General features: G+C 39.6%; 1 protein-coding gene across 5 annotated transcripts in view; it reads left to right on the top strand.

Annotated features, from left to right (window-relative positions):
• The window catches only part of FNIP2 (folliculin interacting protein 2), a 120,578-nt gene extending 100,754 nt beyond the window's left edge, over window positions 1-19,824 (top strand). For all 5 annotated transcript variants that reach the window (XM_090288754.1, XM_090288751.1, XM_090288752.1 and 2 more), the window contains 3 exons: window positions 12,273-12,473; window positions 15,944-16,059; window positions 17,981-19,824. In XM_090288754.1, coding sequence (XP_090144880.1) covers window positions 12,273-12,473; window positions 15,944-16,059; window positions 17,981-18,059 — 396 coding nt within the window. In that variant the 3' untranslated portion in view covers window positions 18,060-19,824. The remainder of the gene's footprint in view (window positions 1-12,272; window positions 12,474-15,943; window positions 16,060-17,980) is intronic.
• Window positions 19,825-24,877: the final 5,053 nt, after the last annotated feature.

Below are 24,877 nucleotides of genomic sequence, written 5' to 3'. Positions count from 1 at the left end.
TCTGTGAAGAGTAAACATACACCAGACTCAGGCTGAACTGGCTGAAGATTTGTGTGAAATAGCAAGAAAGGCTCGGTAGTGAAGCCGATGTCCTCATCACCCCACTGGATGGGGAGGGAGGAGCGATGAGGAGAGGCAGTCTGAAGCTGAAAGGCCAGGCCAGTGGGCTCTTAGTTCCCCCACATTCCCAGCCCTGCCCTGCTTTGTGGTGGGACAACCCCCCCCCCCCCCCCTTACCAGGACGTTCCTGGAATGAAGCTGCGAAGTTGCTTTTTTCTGTATAAGGAATGTCAAGTTTTATTTGCATGCTTTTAATGAACAATGCACACTTGTATATCATTTTAGAGATCCATACATCAGTGGCTTTAGAATAGGAACAGGGCCCTCATTGTATGATACTATCTTTCTGAGTTGTCCTACACCATCTATGAAGCCTCAGAGACTTTAGAGACTCGTACATTTGTAGCCACCTGTAGCGTTAAGGCAGGGAGTTAGAGGCCCTCTTTCCTTTTCTGTCGGCATCTTGTTTCTATCCATACACCCAGAACTTGCAGGGTTTATCTTTCTGCTGTGCTGGCGTTTTGATTTGTGAGGACATTGGTGTTGCTCACTGTACGTTTCTTCCATGAAGCCCCATGTTCTGCTTCTGACAGAGGTGCCAAGAGATCGCGTGTGAACTTAGGGGGTTTTCTTCAGCGCCTTCAGTCTTGCCGGCTGGGAGGTGTTGCCCAAATGCCCCAGGCTGTGGAAATGTAACCCATTGATTGATAGCTCTCCTTGAACTTATCTGCAAAACCATTCATAACATTTTTAATATTCTGTGTAGGCTGACAAGTTCTGATTTTTGTCTGTTAGGTTTTCTTGGTGACTGTCTAGCTCTGTAATTCTTATATTTGAAAAAACAAAACAATGTTTCCTCTATGTGTATTCTTAAAGATTTTTCATATTATATCATTTCCCTTTCCTTTCAGTAGTTTTTTCTCACTGTGACTCTTCTCATTTCTTTAGACTATGAAATCACCCCAAGAGATCGAAAGTTATTAAGTATAATAGCCTATATTGTGTCAGATATGGGCATATCCGAAGTGCATCCATGCATGGTGTTGATAGGAAATTGCAAAGGGGTCGTAAAAATATCTTCCAAAGTTTAATACATTTAGAATGTATCCAGTTAGCATGAGTGGATTTCTAATTTCACTTGGCATTCATCATAATGAATTTTACTTTTGAAGTACTGTTCCATTTATACTGCCTCTCAGGCTGGGACTCTGGTCTGTGGCAGTGTTTCAATTAAAAAAAAAAACAAAAAACCTTACTTTCAAATGCCATTTACAAGTATTTGTTGAAAAATAAATTGAGGGTTTTAAAAAAAACATTATATTGAATTTACTGCTCCATAAAGCCTAGTAATTATGTAAATTCTTGAGTAGATTGCCAGAGAAAGAAGCAAAGATTCAAGAACAAATACATGACCAACGTTAAAACAGAAATAATAGCTTTTTGAGGAAGAGAAGATTGGGATAAATTGCTTTATCACAACCTGCTTTCAAAAACCTATTTTTGGATATTATTAATTTTTAGTGTTTATCCTAGACTTCTTTGGCTCTGCTGTTCATAACTGGTTTTAGAGAAGGATATTTAATAACTGTTTAAAAGCCTTTGATTTAAGTCATTGATCTATTTTCTAGATCTATGCATGATTGGATTGTAAAATCGGTTTTATATAAATGCATTTTTATGACTATAGTGGATTAGTTTGTGGAGTTACTTTCCTTATTTCCTTTCTCTTTCTCTTCGTATGTTTCTTTGCTCCAGTCTCTTATAAAAGAAGGTATATTAACTTTATTTAATATATTGTGGTTTTTATTACTGACTTTCACATGTTAAGATGTGGTCTTTAAATATTTAAACACATGTTCTTGTTTAATCCATATACTACCTCTTTTCTGTCATTTGAACTGTTTCTCTTTCTCCTAACATATAGATTATACAGCTGCCTTAAATTAGGCTAAAGTAATATTTAGTTTCATTTTTTTTCCTGCCACATCTAAATGTGCATTCTTTCCTCTGTTTTCCTTTTGACATTAAATGGTAAAGTGGGGGAGAGAGAGTGAGAGAGCCAGCTTTACCCTGTACCTGTGACCTTGAGTAGCTTTTTCTCGCTTGTTTTTCCCTCTTGTGTGTTTGCCTGCCTCTGAATATTGCTGACTAGGGCAATGTCAGGAGTATTAAATTATTGGGCCGTGGAGGGTATGGAGAAACAACTGACTTAACATTGATGGCGTAGGTTCAAGTCTCAGTATTACCTCTCATTCGCTGATAGTCAAGTAAATCAATTGGCATCACTAAGCCTCAGGAAAATGTATTCAGAGCAACAGATGAAATATAACCCAGTGGTTTGGAGTTTGGCTTTGGAAGACAGACAGGCCTGAGTTTGAATCATGGCTCAGAACCCTTCATGGCTTTGTGGTCTTGGGCAAGATTCTTTGATTTTCTAAGCATCAGTTTTATCTTCCATGAAATGAACAGTATTTATAGCTCTGGTTTCAAGGCTGCGAGATAATACAGATCAGGTGTTTAGCACAGTGCCTGGTATATTATTAAATGTCCAATAAATATTAACTATTAAACTAATACATGTGAAAGTGCTTTGTAATTGAGTTTCCCAGGAAACTCCTGTTGGAGATGGCAGGGCAGAACCCATCTACATATTAGTTTGGTGCTAAAAGCTTCCACTTTCCCTTTGCCTGTAGTGTTGCAAGGAACAAGCCAGGAACTCCACTCTGCAGAGTAGAGTCATCAACACCAAAATTAACAGCACATTTTAATGTTTTTTAAAAACTGTTCCAGGCTTCAGGCATTTAATAGAATAATCTATAAAGCAAAATAACAGTTGGATATAGCAGCCTCTTTCATTTAATCTTAAGAGTAGCAACAGATTGACTCCAGAAATATCATGTGGAAATCAGTAGCACAGATAAGGAGCTTTGCTAAAGGCTTGGCTGTGATATATGCTCATGAATACCTAATTAAGCCAGGCAGTGTAATCAACCAGGAAGACTACAAAAGAACAGCAAGTCACCAAGTGATAAATCATTACTTAAATAACAGAGAACATTAAGTGCCTCAAGTCAGCAACAACCTTGCAATCAATAGTGTTGCAAAGGAAACGTCTATGTAGGGCAGATCTGCTATTTTAGAGCACCTCTTGTTGCTTTCATTTCCCTGTGTTGGATAATGAGCATGATAATGCCTTGGGCCCATAGCACTGTCTTTACTGCCTAGTGGAATCTTTGAGGGGAGGGTGTGCATGAGCGTGTATGTGTATACATGTGTACACAGGCACACATTTTAACATGTGTAAACATGCACACTGGGTTATGATGTTAAAATGTATTGTTGTAGATTGTGATTTTAAAATATTTGAAAAAATAGTGTTCTCCAAGTATGGCCAACAGCAATCTGAAATGTTTATGATTCTCTCCCTCTCTCATTGTGACTCTGCTGTCTTTGATTCTCCTTAACCTCCCCAACTAGTAATCCCTGTGCCAGTTTTCCCCCTTCCAACCATAATGCAGAGTGCGACAGCTCTTTCTAACCCATGAATACGGTCATTTACTCTTCTGCTCTAGTAGTTTCCCTTTTTTTTCCCCAGAGAGTAAAAATATAAACTCCTTCACACACACACACACACACACACACACACACACACACACCACCCCCCCTCCTCTCCTTTTGTGCTCCAGTCACACTGTTTGCCATCCTATATGGTCCACCTTTCCATCTGTGTGTAGTTGCTTCCTTTGCCTAAGTCGCTGCTGAACAAGGTTCTACTCACTTTTGAAGACCCAGTTCAAATGTTGCCTCTTTGAAACCATCCTGGACACCCCAAGGTAGAACTCAGCTACTCTCACCTTAGGCTCCTTAGCACTTCGCACTATACCTTTGTTCTGTGTCCCACTAGGGTTGCAGGCACCTGAAAACAGAGGAGGGGACTTCGTTTCTTTCATATCCCCAGCACCTCGCCTGGAGCCTGGCTGTATCCCATAGAATGTGTGCTTATTGCTACAGATAGAGCTATGATGATTAGTGCCTCTTTCTTCTGAAGCAAAACAAAGGGAAAGAGTAATATGTTTAAACATGATGCCTGTGGCTTTTTGTGTTCATTTTCTTAGCCTAAAGGATAACAAAAAGCTTATTATAGGTCTCTCAGGCTTCATTTATCTTGCATTTTAAACACGTTGCTGATTTTGATGTTTTCCCAAATTTGTGCACTGTGTACAAAATATTTGGACATCTGTGCCATTCTCCTTCAAAAAAAGTTATCAGCCTTCCCACATCTCATTTTGGAGTCATGCACATCCACACATATTCTGAGGACCTTTTTTTTTTTTTTTTTTTTTTTTTAACCTGGAACGTCTTCCCTTGACTTTAAGCTGTTTCTTCAGCAAGTGACCACCTGACAGATAAGCCATTCCCAGGGTTGCACACTGTGTCTGCAAGGCCACGGGCCAAACTTGGGTGTCAGTTCAGTGAGCCTGGTGACCACAGCCACAGGTCAGATGTTTCCTTTTTGTCCGCCCTCCCCAGGCCACTTCACTGGGCTCTTCTCCTCTGCCCCTGGTCCCTGTATCTTCATGATGTGTTTGGGCTTCCCAGAGTCCTCAGCCTGATGTACTTGCCAAGATCCCTCAGCAGTGTGCCCTAGTCCAAAATGATTGATTTTCTCTTCTTCTCCACTTTATTACCACTCGTAAGCCTTTAGTGACTGACACTGAACCTGTTTGCAAGAAACACATACAGCACATAAAACAAAACGAAGAACTCCTAACAAGATGGGCTCATGTTCAGAAATTACAGACCACACATATGAGGAAACTATGATAAGGGAGAGGGAGCAGATACAACCAGGAGAATGACCACTCCCAGAGAAGTCCGAAAGAACACTTCAGTAACTAGGTTTAAAGTGATTACAGTGATAAGAAAGAGGGAATTGGAACATAAATTAAAAAAAAAAAAAAATTGGAACAAAAAGGATTTGGTAAATGATCTTAGCTTCGTAAAGGAATGAAAAAGAGCTTCTAAAACTGAAAAATGTGGTGATGGAAACTAAAACTCAAGGGATGGGTTAAAGAGCAGAGCAGATTAAGTACAGCCAGGGAGAATATTAGAGCTTATGAAATGGAGGCCACACATGAAATCATCTCTTTTAACGTAGCTGAGACAAAAGGAAACAATATATGAAAAACGTGGAAAAGAAGGTAAGGGAAATGGAGGCTAGAATGAGATGTTCAACTTCCCAGCGTTGCCTTATATACAGGCAATTGACACCGAAGAATCTTATATTTTATTATCCACAATATTTCTGATAAAAAAAAAATATATAGGGAGGTGTGTCCAATTATCTGAATCCTTAATCACCTGGTCGCTGTGTGTTTGAAAGAGGCTGCCCAGTGGCTCATCCCTAGTAGTAATTCTGCGCTGTTGTAACGAGTGCACAGACTTCAGAGCTGGTTAGGAGAGCAGAAGCCTGTCTGCACACCTGTTACCCGTAATACACCTGTGGGCTGGACACCTCTGACAGTTAATAAAGGGTTAGTTTGGAGTATGTTCTTCAGCAATGCCAGCAGTGTAAAGAGGGGGACATTTCTTGGCAAAGTCATTGTAGATTCAGCTGTGTTTTCCCCTATTGACATTGAGACCGTTACTCACACTTCTGGTGATCTGATCTCCTGAGGATTTTCACCATGACGGGGGCCTGGTAGACTCCTGGAGCTAAAAGTTGGAAATGCTTGAGTGAGTTTCTAGATTCTGTTTCTGACATGCCAAGATACTTAATAAGCACCCATGTTTTGTCCTCTGTGCTCCTCTCTGTAGAGCAGGAGGATTGTGTTCCTGGCCTTCCCACAGGAACAAAAGGTAAATTAATAAGTAGTTATAGGAAGCACTTATGTGAGAATGGTATTTTCTGACCCTTAAGTTAAAAATAGGTAATCATGTGAAATTCTAATCATTTAAATGTGGTACATGGAAAGTAAATATATTAGTAATTGTGTGGATAACCTAACAGAACTGGGTTGGATCCAAAAATAAATCTGAGTAGAGAATAGTTCAATGGAACCAGCATGTATTAGGTACTTAGCACATGCCTGGCAATTTGTTAGGCTCAATTCAGAGGCTAAAGAAGAAAAATAAAATGTGATTTCTCTCCTTGAGTTACTTATGAAATTACTGAGTAGGCAAACAGATGTAAAATCAAGAGCAAGTTAAGAGAATATGATTAAATACCAAAATGCAGATAGTAAATACTTCTGGAAATCGAAGAGCAGTGAATGGGGGGGCAGGTGACGTGGAGGAGACGGACGGGACCCAAGCCGAGTCCTTGCAGGACTGGAGATTTAAAAGGTAGCAGGGCACAGCCTAGGGGAAGAGGAAGGAAATCTCCCTGCCTGGTGACGGGGTTTTCTTCGAGGGCCCTGGGAGGTCAACACGTGCAGGCGAAGGGCGGCCCAGGTTGTGGAGAGCTTTGAGTACGGTGAAAGATGATTTGGTGATATGTGCTGGAGTGGGTTTTTGAGCTGGTAAGGGAAACGATGATGGGATATTTTAGGATGTGAGGGTTTAGTAAACACAATATAGAGAGGGGTTGGTGTAAGAAAGCTTAGCAAACGTGTCTCGTAAGTGTTAGGCACTTTGCTACGTGCTTCACACACATTCATCTCACAGAAAGCCTCTGTGTATCAAACCCCGTGGGAACGGAATCAGGTGCTATCACATTATACAGACGTGCAAGCTGAGGCCCAGATTCACTTGCTCAAGTCGCATAGCTAGTGAGTGACGGACGGCATGCAAGCCCAGTCCTGACTTCAGAGCCTTCGCTGTCATCATTGCCCTTTGCTGAAATATCAGAGCCCCTCAGCTCTTGTGATTACCCAAGCCTTGTAGACGTTTCTTATTCCTGGAAGTTTAAGATAAGAAGTCATGTATGCGTCAGTCTAAGCAGCATATTTTGTGGACCCCAGGTCTCATCTAGAACCTTGAAATTGGAATGTTCTAGGCATCTAACACTCCAAGGGTACAGACCCACAAATCCTTTGTGGCTACGAATTAACCAGACTTACTCTGTTGATTCCACAGGCTATAATAGCCAAAGACTAGCTCAGAAGCCTTTGAAGATCTATAACACAATGCATTTCGCTTGTTACTTTATCTTGAGCAATCTTAAGAGGAAAGTAGTTGGGAAAAAATTAGATATTGACAAGGTAGAGCTAAATAAATAAGATTGTTTCCAACTCTCATGGAGTAGAGCAAGGCAAAAACGATAATGGCATATTGTCGCCACTTCATTTCTCTGACGGAGATTGGCCGTCCACCCTAACAGTCGCCTCAGGCTCTCTATTGATCCCCAGTGTTCTTCCTGAGGGAAGCGAGGAAGCTGCTGGCAGGGGTCTGCGGGCTGGTAGCTCTGAGGCGCTGCCTGGGCGGTGGGTGGGTACTCAGTGGGCTCTGGGCCCCTGGGAGGGAGCTGATGAGGCAGCACTTTTGAAAGTCTCGGGTTGTGGAGGAAGTAGAAACATACTGCAGACGCACTCTGATAAGAGAATTGAACAAACTCTGTGAGCAAGAAGCCTACTTGAAACTTGAGTCTCTTCAGCTTGAGAGAAAAAAGGAAAATTGATGTATGTGTCTGTAAGGTTTGTAGAGTTTTCAACTAAACAAGCATTTTAACTGGAAATGACTGTTTTTAATACTAATATTCTTCAGATTTTCATTCAAAACTCAACCGTCAGAGGTCCTGTGTGATCTGAGACAATAATGGTTGGGAAGAGAACTTTTAAAAGGGTAGATACATGATGTGGGCATTTTTGTTTTTCTATAATACTTGGTCAAAATAACAAAGACCCTCTTTATTAAAATAATAATAAGGCAGGTATTTAATATAAGTAATCTTACTTGCCAAGCTGATAGTTATTTATATTGTGTCTCCCTTTTTATAAGATCCGTGGGAGGCCAGACTCCTTTGGTTCGTGTGTCAGTGTTGCGATGCAGCCAGGCCTTTCCTGCCTCTTTTTCCTAGTCTCCTTGCCCAAACGCTAAGCCCTAAGAATAGCAGATGTTTGAGACAGGCATTTAACAGATGTTTGAATCATGCTGTCTTATGTTTTATAGCATTTCTTAATGTACTTAATTACCTAAAAGTACTGCTCCATGTATGTTATTGCTGGTGAAAAGTATGTGTGTGTTTGTGCCCTGGTGTGCATGTGAATGTGACAAAATTGTGAACTGAAAAACAGTTGTCCTAACATATTTCACTATTAATTGCTTCTATAATTAAGATATGGCTAATACGAAAAAGTTAGTAAAAATATGCTACATATAATTCAATGTTTCCTTTGTTTATTGTGGTTCTCTTTGTGCCGTAAAAGTAGAGTCTTTCCTAAAAGGAATTTTCATTTGAATACCAGGGCATAAGGTGTGAGTGGGTGTGTGTTTCTGTGATATATCCAAACACAAGCTTCTGGATCTTAGAGTTCTTTAAATTTTGAAACAGTGGTTTTCAACCAATGTGCTGCAAGAATTTTTAAATCATGCCATGCCTGACTATTTAGTCAGGAGCACTGACCTCTTTTCCCTTAGATTGTCAAGTTAAAAAATGAAAACAGCCAACACACAATAGCTGTCTGCTGTGAATGAATCAAAATTATACCTAATTTTTTGTCAGATCAGTAAAAAATATGTTTTTCAGTGTGCCACAGAATTTTAGTAATTCGTTTATGTATGCCATGAGATGAAAAAGGTTGAAAATCACTGTTCTAAAAGCTTAGAGATTGACGAATAAGCTCTTTAGTGGCATTGTGTTTCCTTTGGAAGGATGTATGTCAGAAATTTCCAGAACCACCAGAACTTAAGCTGTAACTAACAGCTGTAACTAACTCTGTGATCTAGTAGACATTTAGGCCAGGTTAGGTATGGGCAACCAGGCACCCTGGTGCCCCTTAAATTTTTAACTAAAAAAGCTACTGTGGATATTTTTCTCTTTCTCCAGCATTCACTTCCTTTTTCTTGACTATTTACATTTCCCTCTATTTTTGTCTGTCTTTAAAGTGTTTATATTTCAGTAGCTGCTGAATGATGGGTTGCCCTGTAGTTATATTCAGGGAATTGTATGTTAGCTATTTAGTAGCCTGAGAATGTGTAATTCTTCGAAGACCTTTAAGGTACTCTTCTAAAAATATTTAGCTGATTCTTTTCTGTTCCTCAAGCTTGCATACATAGAAGTCAGCAATACATTGTTATGTTAGACAATGTGGGATGTTTGTCAATTCTGTCATGTGCTTGTGCTTAACCTGTTCTATATTAAGTTAGTGACATTTTTCAAATTCCAGGGTTTGTGACAGAGGCTAAGAATACAGTTTGCCCCAACTGTTGGACCCATTTGTTCATCTTTCTTCTTTCCTCTGGGTTCCACCTCAGATTTTGCCTCTTTACTCCAGTGATTAAAAATGACTCGTGTTTGTTTCTCACGTTTGATTTTTTTTTTGACACTCTCGCCCATTATGTTCCTCCTTTTAAAGTAATTGAGACATTTTCTCTGTCTCCTTTTGTTCTCATGTACAAATCTACAACCTCTGAAGTAGCTCATGCTTGGAGACTCTTCCACCCACCTCCTCCCCAAGGAGCATCATTGCTCCTGTTCCAGCACTCGATTGCTTAACACGAAGCTCTATACGTTATAGTCTGTCTGCTTTCCTTAGATTGACACGCACTTTTCTCCCCTGCCACTGTGGTGGGGGATCACTTAGGGAAATGATTTGAATTAGAAACTGGGCTCAAATGTCTACTGCAAATAATTAATCCATAAAAAGTGCTATATTTTACACCAGGTATTCTCAGACTCCTTTCCCCTTGCTCACAAGAAGGAGCAGGGAAGGAACATCTAAGTGGCCTAGCCTAGGTCATGTTAATTACCACACCTTGATAAAGGCAGGTGATTGAAATCTACGTGAAGGGTGACTAGCACACATTCAACTTATTATACACATGGTGGGCATACAGTCAGTAATGATTATATATACTCTCAGAATCTAAGTTTCTTGAAGGAAAGGTTCATAGTATAGATCTATTATGTGCTAGACCCAGAACACAGTGAATTTTTGGTAAATGCAAAGTATTGAAGGGGATCGAGCTCAAAATATAAGTCTTTTTTAAATTTCTATATTTTTGTTTCCTGTGTTCTTAAGGACCAGGTACATCAATGATAAGTCATTGTCACCTTGCTATGAACTAATGACACATTGATTGAGCAAGAACTTTCAGGAATTTGTAAAGGGAAGTCACTGAGGCCCTGTCTTTAGCTTTCTGTCTGGGAGAATGTGTATATGAGTGTGTCAGAAGGGGAGGGGGCACAAAAGCCTTTGGGTGAAAGTAGGAATATGGGGTCATTATGTGGGTGAGAAAACCTTTGTACTGTTTGTTTAACAAGTCTAGACAATGAGAGCCATCCTTGGGAAACTGGGCTTCCTTAAATTCAATAATCCGCTTTGTCAAATTATCTCAGTTTAGGATTATTTGAAAATATGCTTAAATAAATGTTGACCATGAAACTTTTGCCTGATTGGCTACTCTTTCAAGAAGAAAATATTCTAACCCTGAAAGTTTCCCTCATGAATATAGTATAGGAAGACGTGTTGGTACCAATAAAGTTTTCATCCAACCCACCAATCACTTCTTTCCCATTTGTGAGGAAGCCTACAAAGCTGGACAGACTTCCCTTTTAATGAAAACGCCCAAGATTCAGGAGCCAAATCAGCTGTTCAGATTACAGGGTGGCAGCATAGGTCTTGGGTTTCTCTTCACAGCGTTTCCACTGCTAGTGTTGAGTCTTAAGCATCACAGGTAATCATTACCCAAGGCAAGGTTGTGTATCTGCTTGGGTTCTTTATTGTAAGCAACAGAAACCTGCTCTCATTAACTTAAGCAGAAGGAACTGTATTGGAAAGATATAAGGAGATTGATAAGAAGGCCAAGGAACTAGCCTGGGTATAGACAGGAAACAAGACAAATCTGAAAGTCCGGGAACCAAGAACTACCTGAAGGTATTGGTAGTAGTTGCTGTCTGCACAGGAAAATGGTGACACCAACCATTCTCGGCCCCCTGTCTCCCTGATCACAGGGAGAGCACCTGGAAGGAGCATCTCATTGGCCTAGTTTGGGTCATGTTATTGCACCTTGCTGGAGCGAGGTTGGGGTCCTCCAGGTCTTATCCAAGAAAGGCTATTCTCCCAAAGGAAATAAGGATGAACTTATCGAACGTTATGCTAAATAGCCAAAAGCAACAGGTGGCCACCACAGGGTAGTGGAAGGGATTGATTGACAGAAGACGGCCAGAGGTAAATGAGGGTTAGGAACATGTGCTCGTGTATATTGGCCACGAGGTGTGTCTTCTTCTCTCCCTCTGTATACCTGCCTTACCCCCACCCTTCCTTCTCTCTTAGTTTGAGCCCTATCAGGACAGTCCTTTCGTAATGTTGATTGGTACACATGTGGGATACTAAATATGTGTGTCAGAGGGGCTGGAGGCAAAGCAGTTATACGTTGATCGATTTCAAGAAATTTATCTGTTTATAAGGCCCTCTTCCTTAACTCATGCATTGTCTACCATTTGCTCTGTGGTACAGTTTACTAGTTAACCTGCTCTATCCTTAACTGCCCAGTTAGGGAGGATTTTGTATTTTAAGTATGTTCATCAGTAGCCATACCTTTTCCTTTTGGACTCTCTAGATAAGTAAATTCATACCCCAATTTAATTTTAGTTGGTTGTCGGAGTTGATTTATGCATGGAGCATACAGTCACTAAATAAACATTGCTTAGCGATTAAAGCTATAACTTGAAGGGAATATTAATTTACCCTGCCAAACCTTCTTATTGCAGAAATGGCAATAGAATCCTATACGTTCTTCTAGCATTCTCCATCTCAAAAGGACAGTGCAGTCTTTCAAAAGGAAATGAATTTTAACATCCTGGGATATAGGGAGGGCATGAATCTTTTCACTTATCTATGAACATTTCACAGCATTTATAGGGTTCCTCCTGGGTGTAACAAAAATGATTAAAAGCAGTTTTTAAATGATTTAATGACACTCCTGTTTTAGTCCCCGCAAAGCTCTCAATTTCTGTAGCTCTTACCATCAGCTTCTGAACTGTGATTCTAATGCTAAACAGAAACATTCAGGACATTGTGAAAACCTGACCCAATGTGTTTCTCTTCCAGCACCCAGTGCTTGACGAACCGATAGCTGAAGCTGTCTGTATTATCGCAGACACGGACAAGTGGAGTGTCCAGGTAGCCACAAGTCAGAGGAAGGTGATGGACAGCACGAAGCTAGGCCAGGATGTCTTGGTCTCTAGTCAAGTGTCCAGTTTACTTCAGTCCATTTTACAGCTTTACAAGCTTCACCTCCCTGCTGATTTTGTAAGTATTTGTTCTTGTATCACCAAAGAAATATAGTTTAAAAACTCTTTTAACAGTACTTTGATTAGAGAATCACAAATTCACATGTATTGTTTTTGGTATACTTAGATGTTAGCCTAAGTAAATACATTGTAGAACATTCAGCATGAAACCAGTGAACAGCATAGACTTGAGTAACAGTAGCCCTTCCATGAAACAAATAACATAGAGTGACAGAAATCTTCTTGAATAAGGTATATGATAAAGGAAGGAAGGTATGCAGGGAGGAATCAAGTGTAAAAGGAAATGTAAAATCCCCCTTTGGAGAACTCCTTGGTTTTCCTTTGATTAGATTCACATCATGCAACCCATTTTTGAAGAAGGAATTGTCATTCCTTTTCAGGGACCACCCTCACAAAGTTGTAGATAAAATAGAATATCATTTGTGGAAACACTTGAAATTCTGAAGTACCATACCCATAAAAGATGGTATCAGTATTCCTTTTTAAATGGGATTTAAAAATCACTTTCATGGCATTATGTTGAATTCAAACACCAAAAAAGCCTATAAACTTTTAGAAAATGATCAACAGCTCCCTCAGTCACTAGAATTAATACACAAGGCAAATTATTTTCAAGATGTATGTGTGTGTGTGTAGGGAGAGAGAGATTGAGAGAAAATATATTTAGAGAGGGCAGGAGAAAGATTTCTAAAGTGGACGTGAAGCTTGAGGGCATCTAGCTGGGGAGAGCGTGGGTGAGCCGACCTCAGGACAGGCGCTTAGGTGGAAGAATACCTATCTTCTCTGCTCCCTTCTGCATGCTGTTGCTCTGCAGTATATCCCCTTTCAGGCCTCCGCAAAAGATACAGTGCAATGTAACAACGAAGTGTGAAGCTGCGTATTAATTACCTATACTAATTGCTAACGGAAGGTAACTTTCCTGAGTTCTTATGACTGAATCTACAACGGTGCCACATTCCTTGGAAATACTCAGACTTCTATGGCCTTGAAGAAGGTGCTTCGAGACCCATCTGTCTGTCATCCTAAGTGGTGGCAGCGTGGCATGACAAGACCACCGAACGTAACTGGGTTAAGGTCTAGGCTTAGCCCGTGATTGGTTGTATGATGTTGGACAAGCCTGGGTGTGTCTGAACTTCAGCTTTCTCGTTTGTAAGATGAAGACAGTGACTGTTCAACAAGCATGTTGTGAGAATCCTCTGAAAATTAGGGCTAAGATACTGCTTTTTAAACTGTTCAAGCAGAGTTTGAACAGCCAGTGTACAGTAGCGTCCACCGCCTGGGCTTTAAAGTCAAGTCACGTGAAGCCAAACCATGCTCAGCTAACTGTGTAACTTCTCAAAGTCTCAATGGTCTGTAAGTAAGGCCGGGGAAATAATGGAATCTAACTCACGTGGTTAGGAAAAGAAAATCTGATAATTTATGTAAAGCATTTCAGATGGTGTTAGATGTTACAAGCACTCAGGAAGCAGCTACTATGCATATGACTGTTAATACTAGTTGCAGAAATAGATATTAATATTTTAAAGATGGACAACGCCTTTTCACTAAAATCTTTATTTGGGCTTTAAACTGAAGCTTCCTCCTGCACGATAGCTGTCTCTGGAGTAGTACGAGAAGAACTTAAAGATTCCTACAACCTAACTTTTGTTCTACATGTGAAGGCAGATTTTCTTTCTAGTAGCAAGTTGCAGCCTTCTTATTTCGAGGCAGAAATCTCCTTTTCTGTAAGGGAAGGAAGATACATTAGATTTTTTAGTTTCTTACTGTTATAAATATTCACCAAACTTCTATAGTTTTTTCTCTAATATATAGCTTTTATTACCCTTGACATCTTAGTTATCCAAGCAATAAATTAATGTTGCTAATTCTTTTTACTTCATTTGGACAGAAATATGTTTAACCACTTAATAATATGAATCATTTAACCTCACAAAACCAAGAGCAGAGGAAATTTCATTTGCAGTTTAAAAATCCTCCTTAAAAATCATTTGAGTGAAACATATGATTAAGGAAAGGAGATAGTAGCTATTTAAAATTTCGGAAGTTAAAAATCAAAGAAATTCATCTCAGGATTAAGATGGCAGAAAGGAGAAGGAAAAACTTAGTTCTATTTAATAATCAAGCCTTTTTAAAAATGATTCTAAACACTTTGATTTTCAAGATTAGTGTACATTCCATTTAGACCAATGTTCTCTTTATTTTCACATTGCAACATACAATTTTCATGGAGACTATGAAAAGTCTAAATCAACTATTTTAAAACAAAGGATTCTATGTAATGTGAATGTTCCTTTTAATATTTTATAACACTCTTACTAAAAAGTTTATATTTACTACATAAGGAACTGAAACTTAACCAGAGAGAGATCCTTTCACCACTGCACTCCTTCTATTTGGGGAACATTATCATGAGAATTGGCGAGATCCTCCTTGCTGTGATTATTACTCTTAGTCACTTACCAGTTGTGTTTCATCCACCCAACGCAAGGCATTTGAAATTTTAAGCCAATGAAAAACTGAAAAGATTACATTTCTAATGGATACTTTTTCCCTGTTGCTGATCAGCCCAGATGGTCAAGATCAACATTCTCAAATGCATCTGTTAATCTTTTTTACCTTGAAAATAGCAGGCATAATGGTCTAGAAGCAAATTATGTATGATAGAATTACCCTTGCCAAAGCCGTCAGGTGTCTTACTGAAGATGCTTGGATAGCTCTGCCTGCCAAATGCAAAAGCATTTGCCTCTGGTGAAAGACACAGATGGTTGCTATTCTCCAAAAAATGAAGTTGGACACAATTCGTAGGGTAGAGATGTTCTGAAAATAATCGTCCTTTATTTAGTGTTATTAAAGACCTAGTTAAAATACACTCTTGAGAGAGAGGAAAAAAAATAACTTGAAAATAACCTTGTTCCAGTCACTCTACTTCTGGGAATGTATTGTGCCAAAATAATCTGATATATAGCAAAAAAGAAAAAAAAATCAACAAAGATATCCTTTACAAAATTATAATAACAAAAATGCTAATTGCTATGTGGTTAGGTAAATAATGGTAAATCACATCCTCAAAAAGCATTTGGCCATAAAATTACACTGATAAAGAATTTTTACTAACATGAGGAAAGGATTATTATAAAGTTTTTTAGAAGCAGGAAATAATTGCACTTATAGAATGATTTCAACTATGCAAAAAACAAATGTGTTTTAGAAAAGACTAGAAGATGTATATGAAAATCTTAATAGTCTTTGGAAATAATAAACTTCATTTTACAGAAACCTACTATTCTTATACCTACTAGTGATAGGGTTTGAGATGGCTTTTAATTTTTAAGTATATTTGAGAGTGTACTTTTAAGTGTATTTGATTGTAATTGTGTACTTCGAAATGAATTGAGAGAACGCGAGCTCCTAGAACACTGGCAGGGGTTTTACTTCCTGCCCTCATTGCGAATGTCATTGTCTTTGCAGTGCATCATGCATCTTGAAGACAGACTGCAGGAGATGTACCTTAAAAGTAAGATGCTGTCTGAATATCTTCGTGGACACACACGAGTCCATGTGAAAGAATTGGGTGTCGTACTGGGGTGAGTTCTGTGACATGTCACTATTTCTCCCCGTGATGGGGTTGTCCCGAGCACTGTCCCCACTGACCCCGTTAGCCTGTACCACCTTAAACCTGCAGGCCACAGTGCTCCATTGAAGTCCTCCCCACTTCAGTGCTCCCCAGTGAACACCTTGTTCTTTGTATCTGATACCCAAGTTTCACACCCGGAAGTAAGCACAGAACTTTAAGCTAGTGGTACTTTAGGCTGGTCTTTTCTTGGGTGGTTTTATGCATGGAAATGAACTGTTTAAATCCTACTCGGCTTGCCCATTTCTAGTCATCTCTGTGAGCTATGGAAGGCACGCGCTGCCAGGCACGCAGCGGCAGCCGGAGCTCTCCTGCAGGAGGCAGGAGGGCGCTGTGGGCTTTCGGGGGCCTGCCTGCACGTTCGCGGGGTGACTGCCCTTGCCTCCCTTTGACGGTAGGCCCAGAAGAGGAGATGCGCTTGTGTTACTAATAGTGTGGAGCGTCTCCTGGAGGGTCTTTGCCATGACTTCTCTAGAGAAGAAATTCTGGCTTTCGTTTCACTCTGCTACATTTTTCACCAGACTAACAAAAAGACAATTGTGTACACAGGGACTTGGCCCCATACCTGCGATGATGGTTCCCCTGACTTAGCAAGAAATAGTGTACATGTTTTGTCTACCGTGAAAGTATCATGACTCAGGCCTTTGCATTCTTTCACACCAGGGTAGGACTTACTGTGTTGTTTGGCCCTTAGCATTTCCTCTTACACGTTTTGCTTACATATTCCATTTTTAAAGTATTTTCCCCTTTTGAGGCATGTGCTTCTGCAGTTAACTTACAGAGTATCTCTTTGTTGGGTTTTATTCTTTTGTTTTGGTTTGGATCCCTGTACCAGCTCCATACTTGCATCTTGCTGCACCAGGTTTCCCATTGCCAGATGGCAGCCTTGTATTTCTAGAACACTCACCTGGTCCCTGACTCTGACAGGTGTCCACCATCAACACTGTTAGATGGATCATAGGATTTATGTCCACTTCACATCTCTAGGCCCTTTTAGTCTGCTGTTAGTGGAAACCACATCCCGCCTCCTCCAGCCCCCGCTTCCCATGGTCCGGGCCGCAGCACGAAAGGTGCCGGAGGGTCGCTTGTCCACGTGAAATTAGGTCCATAGGGAGCATTTCTGCAGAAAGCGTATACAGACTCCATGAGGGAATGCCAGCTACCATTTTAAATTCCCTTTTTAATTTTTTGTGGAATTCAAGGGAAGATGAGGACATATTTCACGGACTCAAGCAGTCCTTACTTTTTTCAGGACACTTGTCAGCATTTAGCCTGTGACAGTGCTGTACCTGACTCAGCTTTAAGAGAGGCAGCCAAAGCTGGGTCCATCTGATGCCGCAATGTTCTCGATTCGGTATCCGTTAGCGTCACTGTGCTCTCAGAATGTCATGGCTCAAATGCCTAGTGAGGATCTAAGTTGTATAACCTGTTGAACAAACCCCGAAGGTTTTTGAAGAAATTGCCACCTTCATTATTTTCCAAAGACTAATTGTAACTTAGGTGCGGAATCAGCGTGAATGCAAGATGTTGACTGGAGGAACAAGGAGATAGTGGAGAAAACATGGAAGTTTAACATAACGAGGTTGCACAGGGGATACAGAGAAGTTACAGACTTGAACTTGGAGATCCTAGCTGTGGGAGCACCGCTGTGTCCACACGTGTGCCCGGCACACCTGCATCTCCCTCCGTCCTCTGGGCGCCGTCCACCGGGAGATCACATTAGATGAGCAGGCTTATCCCCTTCCCATCTCTCTCTTTTTTTTTTTTCTCTTCTGTGTTAAGCAATGATCTAGCAAGCTTGGTACCTAGCAATAATACTTCACTGCAAAATCATGCTACTTTAAAATAATAATCTTTTCTTTTTCAATATTCAGGATTGAATCGAACGACCTGCCTCTGTTGACAGCTATCGCCAGTACTCACTCTCCTTATGTCGCTCAAATACTCCTATAAGCTAAAGCTCAGGACAGTTCTTCCTTGGAAGAAAAAAACACACTCTCAACTGAAGGAGGAAGGAATAAGCTCTTGTGACATCAAAAGCATTAGAAGAGCAAACAGAAATAGTCATTCCGCCGCTTCGTTTTGTTTTATTTTGTTGCTGTCAAGTGGATGCTTCCTTGGATCTTAGGTTTACTTGGCATAATGGCATGTGTGTGTTTCATGAACACTGTAGGCCTTTTGTTACCCATGGATCAACAGAGAGAGCGACCTTTTCAACAGGCGGAAGCGTAGCGCTGCACTAAACACTAAGCCGTTGGCATAGGTTGCCTTGTGCATTCGGGCCGAATGACAAGTGACTTTGGAGCAGGAGGTTGACAATGTTCACACCATTCCAGTAGGAAACGTTTCAGAGCTTAAGCATGAGCTCTCCACGTGGAGAAAGCATTATTTTGCCATTCTAAGAAGATTAGTCAGAAAAAGGACTTTGGATTCCAAGTCTGAGTTTGCTTTTGACAAAAGGTGAAGTAACGAAAGCCACATGGTGCCATCTTCAGCTCTGGTGGCTGTAGGAGTCACTGTCTGACGTAAAACGTGAGAGAGGATTGACTGTTGGGGAGACAGTGCTTTAGGGACCCACTGTTTCACACCTTGGAGTTTACCTTGTCTTAGAGGCAGCCACAGGTAGGTTAGAGGTGGGTTATTGGTGCAATAAACCCAGGAATCAATGTAGCATCTTAATCCCTTCAAGATGGAGTTTGGAGCAGCATAGGACACCGTCTGATACCATCTGTTTGACCTTAACTTCAGAGCTTTCAGTAGCCTCTTTAAGAGGGGCCATTTACCAAAGTTATTTCTATAAATGCAGGAGTATTTCTGTTGCTAAATTCTTCCAGCCAAAGCCACTTTCTTCCTGTTACAGTTCATACAAATGACTATTTATACTTTAAAAGGCACAGCTATTCTGGTGTGAAATGAAACCTGCAACAGTTCAGGATGACTAATGAAAGTAATTAGTTTGAACACTTATAAACAGTTGATACATGGTCTAAATTTTTACATTATCATCTCTGTGCCTTCTAATTCCTACATAATTTTCAAAACACGGTTCCAGAAATTCACTTACCCATAGTATCAAACCTGCCAAAATGAGGAATTTCTTATTTGTTAGAATAGTTCACTTTTTTTAAAAAACCTTAATTTTCTGTTAATATGAAAGAAACTTTTCTTAGTTCACTGACCATGAACTATGACCATGTCAGATGATGTACTGACATCCAGGATAAAGAAAAAGACTTAAAAAACTGATCATTAAGTGACAGGAGCTGATCTAGGAAAAGCAAGACATGGTTAGCATCTTGATGATCTTGAGTACACCTAATTATAGCCAGGCTCCAGTTTCCTTTCACTCTTTTATAAGTTAATTTCAGTCCTTTCCATGTGTCCTTTGTACCTTAGAATATGAAATAACTTCCCTATTAGGGGTTCGAATGACTCCAGATTTTCTATTTGATAAAATCCTTTCCTAAACACCAACTTACATATGTTTGTCTCTTCTTTTACAAATGCAAGTTAATTATTTGTTTGAATGAGTATAGCAGCAGTACCAGTGGAGAGAAATGGGTGAATTATTTCTTACGAATAAGTCAGAATTGCTGCCTTCCCTCCTCTCTCTTTTTTATGATGTGAAATGTAGATGGGTGCATTAAAGCTGTATGATCTTTAATTTTTATTTTATGTTTTTTCTTTCATTAAATTGAAGTTTTATATTCTTTTTAGATTTTTGTTTTGTTTTTTGTTTTTGCCTAATGTCTGAGTTTAGTGTTTTACATTCTCTAGTTTCATGACATCATTGCTTGTTGTTCTGTTACACAAAGAGAATGAACCTTACCTGTGGCTCAGCTCACTCATCATTTGTTTCTTGTTACACGTAAATAAATTGAAATAGCTGATGTTACATAATTTCCATCTGTACCAATTGAAAGCATTCCCTCATCTCTAGTTTCCTTTTCCTTGTTTACACGTTTTGGGCACTTTCCCTCATTCACCGCCTTCCAGGGTTTCATAGAAAATAACTAGATACAGAATCAGTTCCAGTCTAATGTGGCATGTTGAAAATTAGACCCATGTCAGGGAAAATTGAGCTTTAAATGGCTGATTCAAAACTTCATACATAAAAGATGTAGCCCAGCCCCCTCACAGCCTGAGAAGATTTAATTTGCCTCTTAATCTACTGTCCCAAAACTCTGTCTTGAAAAATGTCTGTTGGAAACTACAGGTGGGTCACACGTGGGGACTGTCTCAGCAATGCTCAGGGTTCCAGTCAGGACCTAATCCTCACACCTGCTTCCTGCGAAAACAGACCAAGAACGCTGCTGCTCTTTCATAAGCCTCTTTTAAATAACATTCAAGTTTGGTTTGTCTTAAATTCAACCTCTTCCCAAAAGCAGAAAAGAAAACAAAACCGCACGGACTTGTGTGGAGGTACACCCACTTCCACACGGTCCCCCACACAGTGGCTCCAAGTGGCTTCATTTTGTCTTAGCCGAAGAGGCAAGAAAGGGATTCCACCCTCTCCCATGCCCACCTCAAGAAACAAATAAAGATGTTTTTTAAAAAATTGAGAAAACTACCTCAGTTGACAGGATTCCACCTTTAGGATTTCTTCAACTTTTAAGTCTTACCTGTTGAGTGTAACTTTTGTAGCATTTTGCTTCTTTAAGCAACCTAGCGAGGCATGACGGAGCAGAAGCGTGTACATGTACTGCGATGGGCCTCTTTCTAGCATGTTGCAGTTTTATTTTTAATAGATTGATGAGTGATATGAATGTAAAGATAATTGTGTACATTGAAACACGACAATGAAAATTGAAAATGTAGCTTCCATACTTGTGCATAACTCCAAAGTATTTTATTTTTATCAGTGTTAAATAGCTTTTTGTACAGGCTTCAATCCATTTTTCAGAAGTGTACTGTTTTTTAATGAAAGTAGCTATAATCTTTTCACATCCCATGGAACTGCCGTTTACACATCACAACTTTTTAAACTTACCATATTTTTCAGAAATAACTTTTGGAGGGAGGAACATTCTTGCTTGCTAAATGATACTAAAGTGTTGTTTAGGCACTTAAAATAAGGTCCTGAGATTTTATAAAAATTCAGTGTGTAGCTTTTTATGTTCTTCACTAGAGTTGGTTGTACATAAAAATAAAAAATATAATAAAGTGACCCCAAAATTCTTTTAAGTGTCTGGATTTATCCACTGTTATGTACTTTTGGAATTCTTTAGTTCATGCATACTTCTAACATTAAGTCGAGTCTTTAGTTTCTCTTGGTAAATGTGAACCATTTTTTTTTTTGTATTTTGCTTTGGGGGAGGGGACATTTTATTATAATTCTTGCCTAAATCAAGCAGTCCACTCTGAATGTTAATTTTTAAATATCAAAGTTTGGTAAACTGTATATCTTGGAAGCAAGATTGCTTGAATTTTAAGTGGTGTTTAAAGAAGGAGAAAATTCGGGGATTTGTTATAGTGGAAGCTCCATGAAGACAAATTGATCGGGCGTTATGTTTTTGATCAGTTAAATAGCTATCACTGTCGATGTATGGAATTTTTTTCTTAAAACTTGTTCATGTTTATTTTGATCCTTTTTCTTTGTGGAATTTGGTGCAATAAACCTTTTGAATTTATCTCAAAGATTTGTTTGTTTTGTTGACTCTTAGGACTTAAGAATTTAGAGGTCTGATTTCCATTAACTGATGCTGCTGAAACAAGTTAATTATATATGTGATTTTCAACAGGGGTTTTGGAAATGCAGGGCCGTTTTTCCTTAGCATAGTGATGGGTGAAGGGGGTCAGAGGCTGAGGATGGTAGCAGAAATGTCTTGTAATGTGTGGAACACTCCATGGAATGAAGAATTGAATTGTCCTACCTCCTGTGTGACTTTGAAATGTTGTGCTAGACATTCATGTGGGAAAAAAAAAAAAGTTTATAATGATCTAAGCTGAGAATTTAATTCTGCTTTACTAAAAGCATAATGTATTTTTCAAATGATTTTAATATATGCTAAATTTTCCAGAAATGCAACTGTTGTATAAATTGAGGAAAGATTTTTAACTTGCAAGGTTCAGAATTTTAACAAGAATTGACATTATTTGGAAAACATTACCAACAGCCACAGTACTCATGGAATTTGAGTCACCAATACCGTATATCTGTATCAGTCTTCATTTATAACAATTGCATTCATGGGCACTGTATATACTCATATGTAGACATAAGCATCTGCCTACTTCATTTTCTGTATTAATCTAGTGCCCCAATATTTTTAATATATTTAAAAATATATGAAGTTGCTTTGTAAATAGTAACTCTAGTGCATTGTATTGGTTTATTATAAGTTATATGTGTAACAGAGCTGTATTATTTATCAATTTTATTTTAGGAAAGTAAAGGGCATTATAAAATATTTACTATGAAAGGGATGAGGCATTAATATTCATGGTCACAGAAAAAAATAGCTGTTATAAATAATAAACATAATACCATATTGAATTTCATTGTTTTCAGACTATAGAGAGAAGTAACATTAAGTTTTTCAAAATACTTTTTGGATTAAATGAAATTTTCAAATGTTTTCTGTATTCCCTCCAGCAGCTTTGAAGTCGTGCTATTGATAAAGAACTTAAGCACAAACATACACACCACATGGCTTTTTGGTTCCCTAGTGTCTGTACTGTTTTGTCAGATGCCTTATATATGTTTGTTCATTTACTCCCCACACCTGGATGCAGTGGGTACTGTGACAGTTTGTGTGTCAGCTTGGTTAGACCGTAGTACCCAGATATTTGGTCAGACACATTGTGGATGTTGCTTTACTGTAAAGGAATTTTTTAGGTCAGATTAACATTTAAATGCGTAGATTTGAGTAAAGCAGATTGCTCTTCCTAATGTAGGTGGGCCTCGTCTAGTCTGTTGAAGGACTTAAGAAAAAATAGACTGAGGTCCCCAACAGAAAGGAAATTCTGCCTCTAGACTGCCTTTGAAATTGAACTACAACAACATTCTTGCCTGGGTCTCCAGCCTGCTTGCCTACCCTGCAGATGTTTGATTTGCCACGCTCTAGATTCATGTGAGCCAATTTTTAAATGTCTTAAAATCAATCTGTCTATACATCCTACTGATTCTGTTTCTCTGCGTAACCCTTGACTAATATAGGTACTTAAGCTATCAGTCCAATGATACATAGGGTGACCCCAGAATGGAACTGGTAGTCGGAATACTGCCATACAAAGGTATAGGGTGTAGACTTTGGGGCAAAGATCTTTAATACAGTAAACAGTATAGATGTCAGAGTTATCCCTTAAGGGTTAAGATACAAGTCACATGGTCTCCGAAGATGTGCTGCAAAGGAGATATTGGAGAACAAGAAAAGCGACAGAAACAGCCCTCTTCGATGGCAAGGAAGGCGGTAACACTCCATTCCCAGTGGAAGAAAAAAGCTCCCTTCCTGTGAAGAGGAATCCTACCATTGAGTGTTAACTCCTTGCAGCCCTCCTCCCTCAGCTTTCATGGACATCTCAAATCGTCAGGGATCATTCCTTTTTCTCATTTTCCAGTGCTCAGTCGACCGACTTTTCCTACTCAATGTGTAAAAAGAAAGTTTCACCCATATTAACCTTTTCTCCTAGGTTCCTCTTTGTCCTCTTTATTAGAATTTCTCCTTCCTTTGACAATGAAGCTTCTCGAGGCGCACTTGGCGTTCACTCCTCCGCCTCCTGTTCATTCTCTCCTTACTGCACGTGCTCCCTCACCCCGGCCAGGGCCCTCACCAGGCCTGAGGGTTAGTGCCCACTGTCTCCTTCCCCAGGCTAACTGAAGGCTTTGTGCGCACCCAGTCAGCACTGAGAGGTGAGCTATTGAAGGAAGTACTTTTTTTGTGTCGCAAATACATTGCATTTTCTCCTTTTTTTTTGCTTGCTTTTAATCCCTGCTCATTTGTCAGTTGAGCTACCTAAATGCCCTTCAAACTCATCTCCCTTTCATGTCAAACAGTTCTAATTAATCTCCCAGGCAGTGTGTAAACAATCTTGCCAAATTAAAGTTGATTTCTGTCACTTCTGTGCAAAAGTCAGCTCAATAAATTCCATGCATTCAGATGACAACACTGGTCCCTCTTCCCCTGCCTCATCACCAGATGTAGCTCTCTGCACACTATTTTCCAGCCATATTGAGCCACACATACTTCCTTTAAGACACTAGGTGGTTGTTGCCTTTGCCTCGCCCACCTGTTCTTCCTAGTCTCCCTTTCCTTCCCTTGCTCCATCAAGTCCTTCCTCTTCCTACCTCAACATGCAGTAATTCACTGTCACATCCGTGAGCCCCTTACTACTCGAGGTCCCTGGACAGCAACAGCTGCATTGCCTGCGACCTGGAGGGAGATGCAGAATCACAAACCCCATCCCAGACCTTCCAAATCAGAATCTGCATCTTCACGTGATCTCCAAGTGACTCACATGCACCTTAAACTTTGAGAATCACTGCTTTCACACTCAGTATGAGTGAATGGATGAGGGAAGAATGTATCAATCACTGAAACTGTAGCCATGAAATAGAAATGGATAATGATAAAAATGTGTTGCATACACATAGATTTGATAACCTTTAAGTGGCTATGATTTATGTGGAGAAAAAAAAAAAAGTTAACCAAAAATCAAAAAGGGAAAATAATAAATGGACTAGAAGATAGAACTGGAGACATTTTGTGATTTTTAAAAGGAGAAGTTAGTAAAAAGTTTAGAAATTTGTCCAGTTTATAAGATCACTTTGG

Source organism: Furipterus horrens, unplaced genomic scaffold (genome assembly GCF_987537825.1).
Source record: "Furipterus horrens unplaced genomic scaffold, mFurHor1.1.pri manual_scaffold_10, whole genome shotgun sequence".
NCBI lineage: Eukaryota > Metazoa > Chordata > Mammalia > Chiroptera > Furipteridae > Furipterus > Furipterus horrens.
This window is presented reverse-complemented; position numbering and strand designations above follow the sequence as displayed.